This window comes from Quercus suber, unplaced genomic scaffold (assembly GCF_002906115.3).
Source record: "Quercus suber isolate HL8 unplaced genomic scaffold, Cork oak 2.0 scaffold_16, whole genome shotgun sequence".
NCBI lineage: Eukaryota > Viridiplantae > Streptophyta > Magnoliopsida > Fagales > Fagaceae > Quercus > Quercus suber.
In genome coordinates this window covers 722879-741401 of record NW_027069481.1, presented here as the reverse complement: position 1 = coordinate 741401, position 18523 = coordinate 722879, and the positions used below count along the sequence as shown (strand labels likewise).

The following is an 18523-nucleotide window of genomic DNA, read 5'->3' as shown; positions in this document are numbered from 1 at the left end:
CTCCACCTCTAGCTTGTCCATCATCTCCTCAAATAAATGGATGAAGTTTGCTTGGCCTCCCACCTTTTTTTGTATACTTCCCTTACAACTAGCCCACACGTCTCGCGCTACCCCGCAACCCCACAATACATGCAACACCGTCTCTGTTTCTTGTTTACATAATTCACACATCCCATCCTCAATGATTCGTCTGCGAGCCAGATTCCCCTTCGTAGGCAAAATTTCCTGACAGGCCCTCCACCCAAATACCTTTATTTTACTTGGTAACTTGAGTTTCCACAGTCTAGACCATATAAATCCTCTGTTTTTCATGCTTGAACTCTCCTCCATACCATTCCTTTCTCTTGTCAAACCTCTTGCAATGTAGTAACCTGACTTAATCGAATACACTCCATTCTTGTTAGGCAGCCACACAAGCAAGTATGGTATGGACCTTCGACTCAAGGGAATGCGAAAAATAGCTTCTACCTCCTCTCTATGGAATTGCCTTTCAATCAAACCTCAGTCCCAGCCTTGTCTATCCCAATCTATTAGCTCACTTACTCTCCAATCCTCTTCCGCTTCTAATGCCGGATGAAGAACTTGATTAGTTGGATAATTTGGAATCCATTTGTCATGCATGACCCAAATGGAGCGGCCATCTCCAACCCTCCAACAACAACCCTGTTTCAAGATATGTTGGGCTGCTAGTAAGCTCTTCCATACAAAGGAACTATTGGGAACATCTGTTGCCTCCAAAAAATTGCCCCTGGGAAAATACTTAGCCTTAAAGCATCTAAAGACCAATGATTCCTTCTCATGTAACAACCTCCATCCTTGTTTGGCCAGCATTGCAAGGTTGAAATTTCTTAAATCATGGAAACCCATTCCACCTTCCTTCTTAGCTTGAGTTAACCCATTCCAACTCTTCCAATGAATTTTCTTCTCATTGCTCATTTGCCCCCACCAAAATCTTGCACACAAAGCATTAAGCTCATCACAAAGCTTCACTGGTAGTTGGAACAACCCCATAGTGTATGTAGGTATAGATTGTGCCACTACTTTTATAAGAATTTACTTCCCAGCTCTTGACAATAATTGTCCCTTCCAACCCTGAATTTTTTTCCAAACCCTATCCTTAAGATAGGAAAAAGTTTGGTATTTAGCACAGCCAACTAGTGTAGGTAATCCCAAGTAGGATTCAAACCTCTCCACCTCCCTCACCCCTATTGTCTCCTTAATTCTCTCCTTATCTTCAATTGCGGTATTGCTACTAAAATAGACCGAGGATTTCTCAAAGTTGATACATTGCCCTGACGAGGCCTCATAAGTCTGTAGCACCTCTGAAACAACCTGCACCTCCTCTTGGCTTGCCTTACAGAATAAGAGCGAATTATCTGCAAATAATAAATGGGATATGATTGGTGCTCTTCTGCAAACTGCCATCCCATGGAGTCTCTCTTCCTCCTGAGCTTTGGCTAGCATAGAAGAGAACTCTTCTGCACACAATAGAAACAAATAAAGTGATAAAAGGTCTCCTTGGCGGAGCCCACGAGATGGTCGAATATTACCATAGGCCTTTCCATTAATACGAATAGAGAAAGAAATGGATGTCACACAATTCATCACCCTATCAATCCAACACTCAGGTAGACCTAACTTAGACATAATGCCCCTCAGAAAGCTCCATTCAACCCTCTCATATGCTTTTCTAACATCCAATTTTAAGGCCATATAGCCCCTTCTACCCGATCTCCTACTATGCATAGCATGCAAGGTTTCATATGCAACTAGCACATTATCAGTGATCAACCGAACAGGTACAAAAGCACTTTGGGATGGGGAAATCAACCTTGGAAGAATCAGTTTTAATTTGTTGGCCAAGACCTTTGAAATGATTTTATAAATCACATTGCAAAGGCTTATAGGCCTAAAATCTGAGATTCTCTCTGATGACTTAATTTTCGGTATAAGGACAATATGAGTATAATTTATTTCAGGCAACATTGTACCAGAATTCAAAAAATTCAACACAGCAGCTATCACATCATTTCCAACAATATGCTAGAATTTTTGATAAAATAAAGCATTCATACCATCGGGTCCAGGAGCCTTTGTTGGTCCTATCTGAAACATCGCTGCTTTGATCTCTTCCGCACTATAATCACTAGACAAAATTTCTATCATATCCATGGTCACTTTACATTGCACTGTGTCAAGGCACTTCTCCATTTGATTGTTGCCACCTGAGCTATAAATTGACTCAAAATATGTAGTTGCCATCCCCACTATTTCTTCAACCTCTTCCACCCAATTATTCTGCAGGTCTCTTATTCCTTGGATAAAGTTTTTCCTTCTTCGTTGTGAGACCTTGGAATGGAAAAATTTGGTATTTTTATCCCCGTGTTTAAGCCAAGAAATCCGAGAACGTTGATGCCAATAAATTTCCTGCTGATGCAACAAAGCATCTAGTTTCTTGCTAGCTTCTAAAAATTCTGCCCTTGTTTCTTCAGTTGGTTCACAAACACTTAAGCTCTCTACCCTTCCTTGAAGCCTTTTAATTTCTTCAGTATCCAGATCTGTTTTTGATGAGCCCCATGCAAGAAGTTCTTCCCCACATTTTACTATTTTTTTCTTTAACTCTAGCCAAAGCCGAATTTGCTACCTCTCCCCACTCATTCCACCCCTCATTCACCTTCCTTTCACATTCTTCATACAAAAGCCAGGCCTCCTCAAACTTAAAACCACGAACACCTTTTGCTCACACTCCTCTGTCAGTTCTAGTTTGTAGCACAATAGGACGATGATCTGATGCATGAGAAAACAAATGACATATTGTACTTGTTGAGAATTTTTCTCTCCATGCCACGTTTGCAACGGCCCGATCTAGTCGCTACTTAGTGTTAGCATTCCCTGGGCGTTTATTGTTCCATTTAAATGGATAACCATGAAAACCCAGATCAGCCAAGTTACAAGAGTCCAAGACCAACCCAAATTCTTCCATTTGCTTGTACGGTGGTGGGTGCATGCTTTGCTTTTTAGAAGAAAATAATATTGCATTGAAGTCCCCTATACAACACCAAGGCCCATCAACAAAGTTGGACAAATGAGATAATAAGGCCCATGACTTTTGTTTTTGACTTGCCTCAGCCCATCCATAGAAGCCCGTTAAGTACCACTCATACCCATCCTCCTCCACAACCTTAGCTAGAATATAGTGCTCTGTATAGTTGATCACATCTAATTGCACATCTGCCTTCCAAAGTAGTGCCAATCCCCCTTCTGTGTTCGGTTTCTTAACTATCAATTTATTCTTAAACGGCATATCTTTACAATGAATTTCAAAACCCTCTTTATCCAAGCGAGTCTCCATTAAAAAGCACACCATGGGAGCTTGATCCCTCACAATCTTGTGAAAGCTTCGAACTGTCCAAAGGTTCCCAAGCCCTTGCTAGTTCCAATTTAACATCCTCATTGTGCTTAGCAAGGGTGATCCTACACCCCTGCCACTTTGCTAATAAGAACATCCTACTGCATCTTCTCACGTTTACTCATCTGAGCCCCTGAATCTGCTTCACTGTCCACTTCTATAAGCTGCACTCCCCATTTGCCTAGTATCGTGTTGGGCTCAATAAGTCCAGATTTTTTATTTCCTTCACTCACCTGGGCTATCCTGGTCCATGTGGGCTTTACTTTAGTCACTTTTGGCCTATTACTTACCTTCTCTTTCACATGCTCACTTTCCTCCAGCCCCATGTTTCTTTCTTCATGCATTACTTTCCTCTCTTCATGCATCACTTTACTTTCTTCATGTGTTACGTTCTCTACTTCATGCACCACGTTCCTTGAATCATGCAGCATTAACTCCTCATTATTCCTATTTAATTTCGGGCTCCTCATCAAGTAATTAATACTCATATTACCTGTTGACAACCAATCCATGTCCGTTTCAACTTGCACTGAAATCTCGCCCCCATTAACTTCGGCCTCTTGATTATGTCCAGATTTACCGTTATTCCCTTTTTCCGTTACCTTCTTGCTCGCTAGGGTTTGCCTCATCTTGACTGTCAGTCGCTGCCCTCCCCAGTCCATTGGTTTCACACTTCCATCATCATCTGTTGTGTCGTTTTTGGACTTCTTCCCTGGACTTGACCACATTCGGCCCCCACTTGCCTTCAACCACTCACCATATTGTAGATGAGCTTCCTTGCCATTCTTCGTTACTGCAAAGTACTTCGCACAGTGCTTAATATCATGCCTCAACAGCCCACAATGGTGACAAAACATTGGCAATCTCTCATACTTAAACGTGGTCCAAACTTTTTCCCCATCCAAACCTGCTAGATAACCTCCCCGCCTCAACAGTTTGGATATTGGAATAGCCACCTTAACTCTCATGAACATATTCTCCTAATCTTGCCTTTGTCTCCGTTTAACTTCTTCCACAGTACCCAATCTATTCCCCACCTCCCTAGCAACTCTAGGACATGCCATATCAAATGGAGCATCCCAAATCTGCACCCATAGAGGGACAGCTTCAAATCGAACATTCTTTGCAGTCATTCCTGATTGCCATTTATGCAACAATAAAACTTGATTATCAAAAGTCCACAGACCACCTTACCATACTCATTCCATCTCAAACTTGAACTGGATTTAAATTGGAATAGGTTTGGCCCCACCTCAATAATTTGCAACTCCTCATTCAACCCCCAAGCTCTTTTCAACGTATTCTGAGTTGCTTTCTTGTTAAACGACTTACACGTAAGGAATTTCCCTATTAGACTTAGCACACAACTTTCAATTTCTTCCTGACGACCCTTTTCTGAAATAGCAATAACCTCTTCTTCTTTTGTAGTCTACTCCATATTTTCCAAACTATTGATAACTTCCTCCGCCATGGTAACTATGAGAATTGATCCAATTGAAACAGCAAAATAAAAATAAAAGCATACCCCTAGATAACCTGAGGGAGGGAGATATCTCATAGTCACACGAGAGAGAGAGAGCTCCTAGTGAAGGAGAGAGATGATCAGCCCTTTAAACTGAGTTTTATTTATTTATTTATTTTTTTCTTTTTATGTGTGAACATGCTGATGTATAATGTATTGATGTGTTAATAGGTTGTGTACTGATCTATTGAACTGGTTGTGTATTGAATCAATACTCAATATTTCGAACCGACCAATACTATTCACGTCTTGAACAAGTTGTGTATATTGGGCTTGAAAGCCCAATTTAAAATTTAAAAAAAAAAAAAAAAACAGTTTTTTCAAACCGACCAAACCAATTAAACCGACTGTAAAAAATTGCACCGCAATAGGTCGGAAAACCGACCTTAGGCGGTGTGCATCGATTCCAATTATGAGAAAACTAATCCATATCGGTTTGGTAATAAATTTGGGAAAAAACTGCACTGACTGAATCGCACACACCCCTAGGGACTCAATTATGGATGGATTTTCCTCTATCTAATCCATTTTAATACTATATGGATGCTTATTTGAAGTTTTTTATTTTTTAATTTATACTTCAGCCCCCTAACTTGAAATCCTGGGTTTGTTCTTGTCTTTGTTTGTGTGCATGCACGCGTGTGCACGCTTGTAGCTGAATAGTGGATTGGGAGGTTTATGACAGCATTGACATGGCTTGGTATTGAGTGGCTTTGAGGTGTTCCATTGCTGAGTAGAAATAAATTGATTTGAGGCTAATTGTAACGTCATAGAGGTTGGATCACACATTGTATTGTCAAATGTTGTGTTGGTTGGATCTGAATTTGTAATTTTGGGTTGTCAGACACATGTACATATCCCAAAACCGTTGAAGGATAGTTTAGATGGAAAAACTTGAGAATGCAAATTCATAAGATATGTGAAAAATGGGAATGGTTGTCTTTTATCTTAGTTTGATGCATCCTCGTGTACTTAATTCCACTCATGAAAGGATGGTTTGTTTTATAGTATGGCTAGTTGTTTGGTGATGGATTATGACTCTTGAGGGAGACACAACTTTTCCTAAGGATGTGATTCTACGTAATATTAATTATGCATGCTCATCTAAACTAGCTATTGATAAACATGGGGTCATTCAAACTATCTTAATCTTGTTTTGAACAAATTATTTGTATGTGATCACACCCTCAAAAATTATCTTCTGAGACGGTCTCATAAAATTTCTATGTGATCACAGTACCAAAAATTACCATGGTCTCATAAAAGCTCTTTCTCACAACATAAATATGTTGGGAGGTGCACGGCACCTTGAAGTCTAGCCCATATAGGACTTGTATTTGAGCATTGAAGGAATCCTATTTCCATTAGAAATAGGTGTATGTGTTGCACAAGAAGTCCAAGACTTCTATTCAATTAAGAATAGGAGCATAGGCGGCAAAGATTTTATATAAAGCATATTTTGTGCTTTCACGCATAGAGAAAAAGAGAGATTTAGAGAGACTGAAGAGTGAAACACAGTTTTGAAGTTGACTAAAGGAAATAGAATAATGCTTTGTGTGGCACTAAGGGAAAAAAGAAAATGTGATTTCTTTTTTGTTCAAGACACATAAGGAAGATAAATTGGGGGTTTTCTCTAGGACATTTATTTGGGTGCTACAATCACAGAGAATTGAAATATTATTCAGTATGGAAGATCTTGCTACCGGCTTTTGTGGTGAGGTTGTATTTGTTCCTAGAGGTACTATTGTATTTTCCTAATTTATTGTGAACTCAGGTTTTGGGTATAACTTGAGTGTTGTAATCTCTATTTTATTATAGTGGATTGATTGAATTTGCCCCGTGGTTTTTCCCTTTACACTGGAGGGTTTTCCATGTAATTTCCTAGTGTTCTTATTGGTTGATTTTTGTTCACTTTCGTAGATTTCTATTTTCTTTATTGCTTTGGTTTTATTTAATTTAATTTACACATAGACGGAGATTTATCCCAACAAGTGGTATCAGAGCCTTGGTTGTTGGATGTGATTGTCTTGTGTTGAATTAAATGGAAAATATGAATATGAATATGAGCACTATGATTAAACTTACGGCATCAAATTATTTGATTTGGAAGCCAATGATGGAGGATGTCCTTTACTGTAAGGATTTGTATGACCCTATTGAGGGTGATAGTGCTAAGCCAAGCGAGATGTCTGATAAAGATTGGGAGAGGTTAAATAGAAAACCATTGGATGTATTAGACAATGCATCGATGTGAATGTGTTTCATCATGTATCTCAATAGACTAATGCAAAAGCTCTTTGGAAAAAATTGAAGGGTCCAATTTTTATTTGGGTGCTACAATCACAAAGAATTAAAGTATTCAGTGCGGAAGATCTTGCTTCAGGCTTTTGTGGTGATGTTGTATTTGTTCTTAGAGGTATTATTGTATTTTCCCAATTTATTGTGAACTCAAGTTTTGTGTATAACTTGAGTGTTGTAATTTCTATTTTATTATAGCGGATTGATCGGATTTGCTCCATGATTTTTCCCTTTACACTGAAGGGTTTTCCACGTAATTTCTTGGTGTTCTTGTTGGTTGATTTTTTTCGCTTTCGTAGATTTCTATTTTTTTTTATTACTTGGGTTATATTTAATTTAATTCACACATAAATGGAGAATTATCCCAACAATATGTCCCACCTGCTATGAGAGGGTGGTCTTATGAGACAGTTTTGTGAGATACTCTCTCTCCTCACTGCTTTCACAACCCTCCTCCAAGACCAACAAACATAACCCATACAAATAGAATGTGACATGATATTGCCGGCAATATGTACATCGATGAATTACATCTTGAAACACTTTAAAATGGCATCAAAACCTTTTCCAACACTTGATATTTTACTATAAAATCCAAAAACATGTCCACACGGATACGATCTTAAAAAGTGAAGAATTGTGATTAATAAAATGCATCAGGATATAAGATATTCCGTATATATAGTTTTAAATTTTAACAGGTTTTAGTTATTAACTATTTTTTCCACAATTTCTTAATTCTTTCTCTACCTTCCCAACGGTAACATCAAAGTTTAGAAGCTTGAAGAAAGAAGAAGCCGTGGTGCGCCAAATGTAATTAAGAATTGAATAAAATTGTTGGATTTGGAACTTTGTGTTTATCATCCTATAAACATTTGAATGGTAAACGTACAGGCAACGTGAGTAACTATATTTTAAAATCTCCACAATTTTGTTTGTGACACTCATTGACTCATTAAGCAACAAAAGACAAACACAATGGGTTCGGCAATTCGGCACATTTCCTTCACTCATGGCTTTGTAATTAGGTGGAGGATATGGATATCCCACCATGTCTCATTGATATATACTTATAATTTATCTTTTTCATAATAATGATAGGACCACGACTTTTGTCACAATTTGTTTACGTGGCAAGTTATAAGCGATAAAATTGTGGACCTACCATTTTAACTCTACCACTTACAATTTACTAGCAAGTTATGACAAAAGTTATGTTACTAATATTTTTATCTCAATCAATTTTAACCTGTCCCCCACGCTTTGCTCAACTTTGCATTAAAGTTTAAACTAAAAAGCTAACTCGTGTGGTTGAGAAAACAAGCTCATAATTGAGCTTTGACAAAAGTGGGCTGGACCAGACGTGGTCCAACGCACCCAACAAATACATTGGCTAATTAAGACTAAGACTTCATGAAAATAATACCCCCTGAAAGTAAGAATTAATTGTCCCGCACAACATACTTGGCCAAAGATGCTGCAATTTTGTCGTTGTCGTGCCAATTAGATACTCCTATATTATAAAGGAGATTTTGTTTTGGCATTAATCAAATAAAAATCATATCATAATCAAACTTTAACGTACGAAGTTTCCTTTGTTGAGCTAGTTAGTGTAAAAAAACTCAAAAGAGAGAGACAGAGATGACAAGCTATAGCGGCTGCACATGACAACAAATTAATCGTGTTGGACTGGGTATATTGTAGAATTGACAAGTTAATCTGGGTTGGTTTTTTTTTTTTTTTTTTACTCATGGAAAGACGAGTTAATCTGTATCTGACCAACTGAAACAGTTGGGTTGGTTAACACGTATTGAAGGGACTCCTGTATTTGTTTCAGCCTCTCAATTCTAACTTTTTATCTCACATAGACACATACTCTTCTATTCTCACCTCAATCATTCTCTTTCAATAATCTATTCTCAAACCGATCAATCTTGGATCGTAAAATTAAATAACTTATGCTTTATAGTTTTATTTTGAGCTTTTTTTTTTTTTTTTTTCTTTCATTCTCTTGTTGGCAAAAAGAATATGCTCAACTTAGACAAAGTAAGATTTGGGTCCAACACTTCCCCTTCTTAATCCTCTAGCTCTTCTTGGTTCTTGGCACCCAAAAAACACATCCCCCATCTTTGTCTAACATGTTGAGGCTTGTGCTAGTTTTCTCTCTTCTTTTCACTCTCTGCCTTTCATCCTCTGCTCAAACGTGTTCCACATTCACATCTTTTTCTAATAACTTAGCCTACAGCTCCTGCAAGGACCTTCCTTATTTGAACTCTTCCATATATTGGAACTACAATTCATCGTCTGGAAGCCTTCAAATCGCCTATAGACACGCCAGGATCACGACCTCTAATTGGGTTGCATGGGCCATTAACCCCATTGGTTTACAATCAGCCATGATTGGAGCACAAGCACTTGTAGCTTTTCAACTATCTAATGGTTCCATGAGAGTGTACAAGTCCCAGATCACCAGCTATACTACCACCTTGCCGGAGGACAAGCTAAAATATGATGTCTCGGATTTGAATGCAACTTATGCAAATGCTGAGATTATAATCTATGCTACTTTGGCACTTCCAAGCAATACAATTACTATCAACCAAGTTTGGCAAGATGGTCCGGTTACAAATGACAATCCAGGAGCACATCCTTTGGCTATTGCTAATACTAATTCCAAGGGTACCCTGGATCTTATTTCGAGTCCGGGCCCTTCGAGGCAGCCTAGAGCAAATTATACAGCTCCAAATGCGAGCGCATCAAGAAGTAGTGGAAGGATGCTTACATGGGTGTTATTGAGGTTTTGGCTAACAATGTTGTGTGGTTGGAAGCTTATACATGTTATGTTGTTCTGAAGAGAAAGTCAAGAACTGAGAGAGTGCTTCTGGGCTTTAATTGGGGCAAATGGAGCTAATAATTTGCCAAATTAAATTTGGTGATAGGTCAACATGTGGTTATTATTTATTGGGGTTGTCATTTTTATTCATTTCCTTTCTATTATTTTATTATCATAATTGTCAAAATTAACATGAATTGAGTAATGAATCAAATTTTCATTTTGTTCTATCAAGCATCATTATCATATTGCGAGTGGTAAGATGCACAAGCAGTTTATAGAATATTAGAATTTTAAAAAAAATCATATATATATATATAATATTTATTATAAACTTGAATTTATTTAGTTAACAACTAATTTAATCAACACTTATGTACATACTAAACTCACTATACGTACAAAATAATAAAAATATTAGGCATGAGATAATATATTCATTATATATACACATTTATTTATGTTCAACTAGGTTTTTTATTTTTTTTTTATTTTTAGAAGTCATTTAGTTATATTAAACTAATAAATAACCAGAAAAATTTATGAGTACAGAGTACAGGACTTGATTTGATTTACTCTCTTATAATAGATATTGACCATCCATAATCTATAAAAACAAAAATAATCCAACATGTAGTTTCTAGTTTCTACATTTACAAATACAGTATATAAAATATGGAAAAAGTTTTGTATTTTTTAAATGTTTATATTCAAAAGTTAAAAACAGTGGAGGAAAGAAATTTAAAACCTAGACATCTTTGTTGGGAATATCAAGAAATACTAATTGAAATACAAACCTCTTGACATTATGAACAAAATTACAAAATTACCTTCAATCTAAATTGGATGTTAAAGAAACCCACACCTAGGATAAATGGGCCTCATGAGTCATTTTAAAAGGTGAAAAATAAAAATAAAGTTGTGAATAGCATACCATATCAACCAATATGACTAATATTTATCGTATCAATTACTTTTGTAAATATAAAATTGTTTTGGACCAATTCAAAAACATCGATGTTTTTCAAAACTTGCAGATGTCGACAATGTCGCCATCAAAATTTGAACTTGTTGGTATTGCACTCTCGAGCAAACATGTTATTGGCTTTTTCCTTCTTCCACATTGTGCATATCCTCTCACCTAGAAAGAGTCTAATCCTCTCAACTAGAAAAAGTCTAATGATACAATTTATTAAAACTTGTTGAAATAACAAGTTTTGAGTAGTGAAAGATAAAAATAGAATAAGCTGTAATACATATGAAAGTGATTATTTTTCACTTTAAAAAGAGAAATACTTGTGTGCATAGCAAAGTTACCCCTCACCCACCGCTCCCTTCTAGGTTAGTCCGCTAGGCACTTGCATTTCTTGTTTTATCCTCGTGCTAATTTCTTGCTTTACCAGCCACTTTCTTGGTTTCTCTGCAAATCACTTTAAGCATTTTTTTTTTTTAAATGCAAACTTTCAGCCTTTTTCCTTTCTTTTTACTTTCTATAAAATATATATATATATATATAAAAGTAAATTCCAGTTAGCTTACTTCAAAAAAAAAAAAAAAGTTTCAAAAAAAAAAAAAAAAGGCCAAAGCATAGACGTTGGCAGCTGTATCCAAATAGATACTTAGAGTTCTATAGATTGAAACTCTATTTTTTTTTATTTAAAAAAAAATAAAAATAAAAATAATGCAATTTTTTATTTTTGTATTTAAAAGTTGGCATTTTAGTACTTTACTTTCCATAGATTGTATGTATTAATTTGTAAAAATTACAACATCGCTCACATGAAAACTAAAATTTGAACTAAACACTGAGTAAAGCAAATTTATATAAGCAACGATGTTATTTCTCATCTCCTCTGAATCTACAAATAATTTGGCACTGACAAAGGCCACAATACAATTTGTAGTATCCTCGAAATTATAAATAGTCTCAGCAAATAGAGCATGATAAAATAGTAACTAGTAACTAGTAAGACAACTACTAATGCTTTTCTTATGGGAATGGGCTTAAAATATATTGAATAAACAGTTGTCTCGATTCATTTATCAAATAGGTGTTTTCTCATTCTGGTTGCTGCAAAGCCTCAACAAATGCATCCTTGAGAAGAGGGTTTGAAGCTGCTACCCGCTGTGCTGTAATGTCAAAATCTTTACCGGATCTGATACATAACAGCAACCATCAATGTTGATATATAGGTTTAGTTTTTTGACAATATCTATGGATGTAAAATGTTTTCAAAAGTTAACTAGCAAACATGTATTGGCCTGCCAGTTGTGCGGTATGCAAAACCAACCCATTGCATGTCAAACTCAAGCATCAATTTGTGAAGACAGATCAACAGAGTTTACTATTTAATTGCCATTTTAAGATGCTTCCTTTCCAGAACCCCTATTTCCTATGTCAAACGGGGGAAAAAAAAAAGGGCATAAATAAGCATAGTACTTACGGGTCATACACAAGTCCTCCAGCTTCTGTTACAATTACTGCACCACCTGCCACATCCCTGAGTAGATGACCAGACTATGTCAATCACATATCAAACCAACCTCACTGAGAAATAACAATACCATTCCAAGAAGCAGGCTATGTAAATCACAACTCGCAACAAGAACATCAGTGAAAACTATGATATCATACCATGGACCCCCAAAGCCAAGCTCATAAAATAGATCAAGCCTTCCACATGCAATTCCACAGAGATTTAATGCACAAGAGCCAGTCATTCGAAGGGATCTCACCTGATCAAAAGAGAAACTAACATTCACAACAGAAACCAATGCATGCTATAAGCTCAATAAGTTCTGCGGCTAGTTTATTTTTTACCTTGGCAAGTAAGATATTAATTCTGTTCATATAGGAATCCAATGTTGGCTTATCACGTTTAGTTCCAGCCTGCTCTTTCAGAAGGACAAAATTTGAGAAGATTTAAAATGTCCTCTTGATTGTCAAGAGTAGGGTATTTACAAAGATATTGCAATGCAGTGAAATTTGAAATACATTCTGAATGCACTCTCTGTGTTTATGAGATGCTTTTTTTGGTAAGAGGTTTCTGAGATGCATGAGGCCGATTTCATCTGTTTACATGAACTAATACAAAAAGGAAAGAAATTAAGAAGTATGTTTTTACATTCAGGTGCTATTATGCATCAGCATATGCATGCTCACCGGAATTCTTCAAAAATAACTAAACAAATAAAGTACCAAGTTAGGTTGTACCACAAAAGTTCAATCTCCCACATAAGCAGTCCTCAAGTCCAGACCGCTACCTATTACAAAAATCATGTGTGGGCCTAAATTATGCATTCAGGTGATACTCCTTGGAACTACATATAATTAAATAGGTATTTTCCTTTTCGGGTTTGCTTGCCTTGTAAATTCTCTTCCATAGCTTGTTCCAAGTGTCCATTTGGGATGGCTTAAATTTATTGGCTTATTTGGCTTGAAAAATAAGTAGACTAAAAGAAGTAGGTTTGATATATCCATGTATAAGTTGGCTTATTTAATAAGCCAACTTGTAAGCATAAGCAAACAGACCCAAGGTAGAACTTTTGCGTAGTCTTTTTCATTTCTACCCCCTGCCCACCCCCCACTTTCTTTTCTTTCTGGTGCCATTCTTTTGGGGGTTGGGGAAAAGGGGGCTTTACTTATGCATTTCAGCTCATACAACTAAATTTTGATTACCAAATCAAAGTTATGGGCCAAATAAAGACAGTAGCTTCCATTACTGTCAAAGTTGTACTTGAAATTACCTTTTATAAACCCAGCCCCCTGGGCGCCAAATGAACAAATACACTTGAGCCATCCTATTCTGAAATAGTCTTCACAAGTAGTAGCTTATATCTATTTTATCATTCCTTTTCTCATTTCTCTTCTTTTTTCAACATTTTATGTTTATAGAGAAAGATTGGGTGGACAAGAAGAAACCAGCTTTCAGGATTTAGAACCAACTTTAAAAGTCTCTCTCTGTCTCTCCTCTCATTTTCTTCTGTGTCTTCTCATGATGGGTGGTTTCTCCTTTCATTTTAATTGGTGGTTAGGGTGTGGTGAATGTGTGGTTTGCAGGCCACGTAGCTCCTCTTTGTTTGAGTGGTATGGCCAATAATCCGGTGGATGTAGACTCAAACCTAACCACCCCACTTTTGGAGATGACGGAGACTTTACTTCGCGTCTTGACCCACTCATAGTCTGTTAATCTAATCCTAATATCCTGTCTGCCAATCCAAAAAATGGTGGTCAGTTAGAAACCTAAGGGTACCAGTCAAAACTCAAAAGTGTGTTTTGTTGCCACAATCACACCTGATAGGATCAGGTCGGGTGACAGGTGTACCTCAGACCAACTCTGTTCCAAACTGTGAGCTTCCCTATTTAAATGTTTATTTTTAAGACTTTGAACACAGGCTTATTGAAAAAACTCAAATAGGTGAGAAAATAATTAGACCAAGTGGAACTTGATCTTGACGTGTTTGTGTGTTTGTGTATTTTGCTTGAAGGAAATATTTTCTTTAAGAAAGGACTACTACAGATACACCAGAACAGAAACAAAAACCAACCCAGATCGCTATACAGAAGAGTTCTATTATAAACATTATTTTTCTCTTTTTTCAACGCGTCACACAGCATCTATCAAGATTTCTGCTAAGTTTGCTATGAGATGAAGGGATTTAAATCATAGAATTAAGTTTGCTATGGTTGTAGTTGTACACTGTTTAATTACATTAGTTTAGCCACGGTTGTTGGGTTAATTATGACACTGAGATTTCTGCCAACAGGAGCTTTACAGAAATGATGACATGATGACAGAGATGGTGGCTTCTTTAAAATTTCATTTGAAAGAATTCATGATATAAGGAAATTTACTTTGAAAAACATGAATTGTGGTCCAAAAGGTGGCAAGGAAAAACAAGAACAATAAGATTGTTAGCTCACATCCAGGGAAAAGCAATGACAAAGATGGGAATTAGTACGACCTAATGGATTATTAGGTGGGGACAGCATAGGAGAATATGCAAACAATCAACATAAGAAAGACATGGTTTTAGGTGCAACCTCCAAAAGTCTGAAATACTCTGTAACTAAGGTCGCAGACAAAGTCACTGCTTGATATAGTTCCAACAAGACAATAAAGTTAGTAGAACATACAAATCCAATTAGAGTAACCACAAATAGAGTTGGACTTGCTCTACAGCCAATTGATTCTTTATCTAATTTTTGCTTGTTTTTATACTATTCCCTATTTACTCAGTCCTAAAAACCCACAATTAACATTCAACATCATAACAAGCAGATAAAGATGACGCTGAGACTAAAAGGGATTTCATATTGAATAAATTGTGAATTAAAGGTTTCAACTTTCATCAAATAGTTTCCATCAAAGAATTTGTTCTATTATATACACACATACCTCAGTTGCAAGGAGAGACTTCACCAGTTCAGTTTGAGATGAAACTGCAACATTAAAAAATATAAGCATATAGCTGTTAGAGGTTCAGAAGTTAGTAAAAGAGAAACATGAAACTGAAAGATTAAGATTAGAAAACTCACCTTTTATAGGGTTTCCATTCAAAAGAGCACCTTTTCCACAGATTCCAGTAAAAAGCTACAAAACCAAAAACCAAAATTTACACATAGCTCAGCCAGAAATACTTATTAAAACATATTTTTAGACTTTCAAATTCAATAATGCATAGGACAGAAGAAATGCATAAGCCCTAGGAGCCGAGTGCTGAAAGAGGCCTGGAAATCTCATCAGCTAAAACAGAATGATGATCATATCAAAGAAAAATCAAAACAGCAATCGTATAGAATCTCAGACCTCCAATGGGTGAAATTGATCATGTCAGAGTCGTGGGTAACAAGTATGGAGGAAAAAAAAAAAAAAACAACTTGATTGCTTACAAATAGTTATGTTAAGTGCTTCCCCATGCATACATATAACAGACCGAACAGCATAACGTAGACAGAAATGCGGTGAATATTGTTCATGTGAGAGAAAGCAGGAATAATAGTCACCACAAGATAACTTAAATACCTAGGCCACTACAAGACTCCATCTATATAATATTTGGAAGATCATGCATATTATCTATATATTTCTGGCTATGTAGCCCTCATATAGAATTTTTGTTATGTTTGACCACTTGTGTTAAGCAAACATGAAGCATTAGAATTCTCACCTCATTCATTATTGGATTGTAAACAACACCAACTGTAGGAACCTTTCCAATTGTAAGACCGATTGAAACACATACGAAGGGAAACCTACAAATAAGTACATTGTGAAGAAATGAACTTGACTGAATATATGAACTAGAAAGGATCAACTACAACAGGAGATAATGATATGTACCCATGAACGAAGTTAGTGGTTCCATCAAGAGGATCAACTATCCACGTGGGTTCATCGGTCAATTCCACAACACCAAAAGCAGCAGTAGTTTCTTCACCAATGAACTAAGAACAACAGTTGGAACAAGTTTAGAAATTATTTTTAAAGAAAAAGCCATTTTGAGGAGATAAAAGATTCCATTAGAGAACTAATTGTAACTTTCTTGATGTGTAAAAGGAAATAAATTAGAAATAAGCATTAACCTTATGTGTGGGATAAAGCTGCTTGAGATGATTGAAAATGAGATCTTCACATGCCTTATCAGTTTCTGTTACCAAATCCACCTGTGTTCCACCACAAGCACTATAAAATTATAATCTGGCACTTCTTTTCCACACTTGACTTACCAAATCAGTTTTGTTTTCTAAAGAATACCGCTCACTCACAATGCACCAATAGATTGCTAAAGAAAATTAGAAGGATAAAATAAACGAACAAATAAAGGATTCTCAGATGTTTCACTGTCAACAAGATACAAAAAAATGCACTCTTTTCGACCAGTCAAAATACAAAACCCATATTAATTTTAACTCAATGTTCTGTTTCCGATCAAAACTTTTCATGTTGAATTGTAATAAACTCTTACACATGGTGATAAAAATTTTCAAATTGTGTGTTTAGGACTAGATTATAAGTTAGATTTTGCTTTTAGCTTTTATGTTAAGCTTTTTAAAATCTCTTTTTTTCTTACTTTTTCTCACTTTTTCAAAATACAAATATACTTTAGCACACTTTCAACAAAAAGTTAAATAAGATGTTCCCAAACAAATAAAATTATTTCCCATTACTTTTTAGCTATCAAATAGAAAAGATAATGCTAACATCACAATGCAGATTGGGTAAGAGCATATCCAATAATGGAATGGGGTACAGTAAGTATAACCAGGCACCCTCTTTGCCAAATCTAAGAAAATTTAATGTTTTAACACAGAAATTGTCTACACATAATTCTTCACGTTAAGATTATTCACAATTTTCTACCTTCTAATCTCGAAAATCCCATCAACATTTGTAATTTAAACAATTCATTGCCATTCTGAATGACATTTATGACCCATAAATTGTAATGATCAGATAAATAAAACCCATAAAAAAATTGAAAAAAGGCATGAGACAAACTCAGTTCAACAAAATTGAAAATGAAAAATCATACCGTGCCTTTATGCTCCACATGTTTGGTTTCATAGAATCCTTTACGAATTATCTGCAAAATTAAACATTTATGAGTCTGAATAGAACAAATAGTGAGGAAAGTTAATAAAAAAAAATGAACTTTGAATTAACAAACCTCGCCAGCTCTCTTCGCTGCATCCACAGCAGAGGCAAGGAAGTCTGACAGCGAATCTAAGATCCAAATAATTTGCAAAAACAAAATTTGAGAACTTGAACAAGAAAATTGCATATAGAGTTTGGGCCATAAAAGAGAAATTAAAAAGTGTAAAAGAGAAAAAGAGAGCGATGGGGTCCTACCATTTTCAGCCATTTTTAAAGGAGAGACAGAAATTAGTTGAAACTTGAAAAGTAGATGGCGATGATATGAAAGGCTGTGCTTTGTCTCTGAGCTTTTCACGTAGCACACTGTCTCAAGTAGTGAGGACTCGAAGTCCCATGTGTGTTTCTATATATATATATATATAGTCATAAATAGTTCTATATATGCGTCCCTACTGCTGCTCCTGCTCTGATGCAACATTATGCGTTACACACGTACGAGTCTCAAACAATGTTTTGAGGAACTTCCAAGAAGAATCTACAATAATCTCTAATGTATTCTCTCCTATGGCCTATCATATGAACAGTGGGACTAGTTTTTGCAAGTTACTTTGGTACGAAGGGTTAGTGTCTAGTAATGTTGGCCGTTGAGATAATAATATGTGTCTATTTTTGAATATGTGTCACCATCTAATTGGGTCTAGTGCACTAGATGTACTGCACCTAAACCAAGTCTTAGTATGAAGCACTTGTTATTTATCACACTTACGAATTTAAGAGTTGTGAATTTAAACGGTGACAAATCCCACTATTGCTTAAATATAGTTCTACATCATGTATGACAAAGTTTAAGTAGATCGGACATG

The 18523-nt window shown here is 36.1% G+C and overlaps 3 protein-coding genes across 3 annotated transcripts; 1 reads left to right on the top strand and 2 right to left on the bottom strand.

Moving 5' to 3' along the window:
* Window positions 1-501: 501 nt before the first annotated feature.
* Window positions 502-1011, bottom strand: LOC111986431 (uncharacterized mitochondrial protein AtMg00310-like). The gene has a single exon (XM_024018059.1). It carries the CDS (start codon window positions 1009-1011, stop codon window positions 502-504), a length of 510 nt encoding a protein of 169 aa, XP_023873827.1.
* Window positions 1012-9625: 8614 nt separating this feature from the next.
* On the top strand, window positions 9626-10081 carry LOC111986432 (cytochrome b561 and DOMON domain-containing protein At5g47530). Its single transcript, XM_024018060.1, has one exon. The coding sequence runs from the start codon at window positions 9626-9628 to the stop codon at window positions 10079-10081; it is 456 nt and encodes a 151-aa protein (XP_023873828.1).
* A 1787-nt stretch (window positions 10082-11868) lies between these two features.
* On the bottom strand, window positions 11869-18087 carry LOC111986426 (inositol-phosphate phosphatase). The gene is made up of 12 exons (XM_024018054.2): window positions 17916-18087; window positions 17734-17789; window positions 17599-17649; window positions 16649-16729; window positions 16407-16510; window positions 16234-16318; window positions 15602-15656; window positions 15462-15505; window positions 12884-12952; window positions 12698-12798; window positions 12507-12563; window positions 11869-12218 (listed from the first exon to the last, which is right to left on the bottom strand). The coding sequence occupies exons 1-12, from the start codon at window positions 17926-17928 to the stop codon at window positions 12122-12124; spliced, it is 813 nt and encodes a 270-aa protein (XP_023873822.1). The 5' UTR covers window positions 17929-18087; the 3' UTR covers window positions 11869-12121.
* Between the last annotated feature and the right edge of the window lie 436 nt (window positions 18088-18523).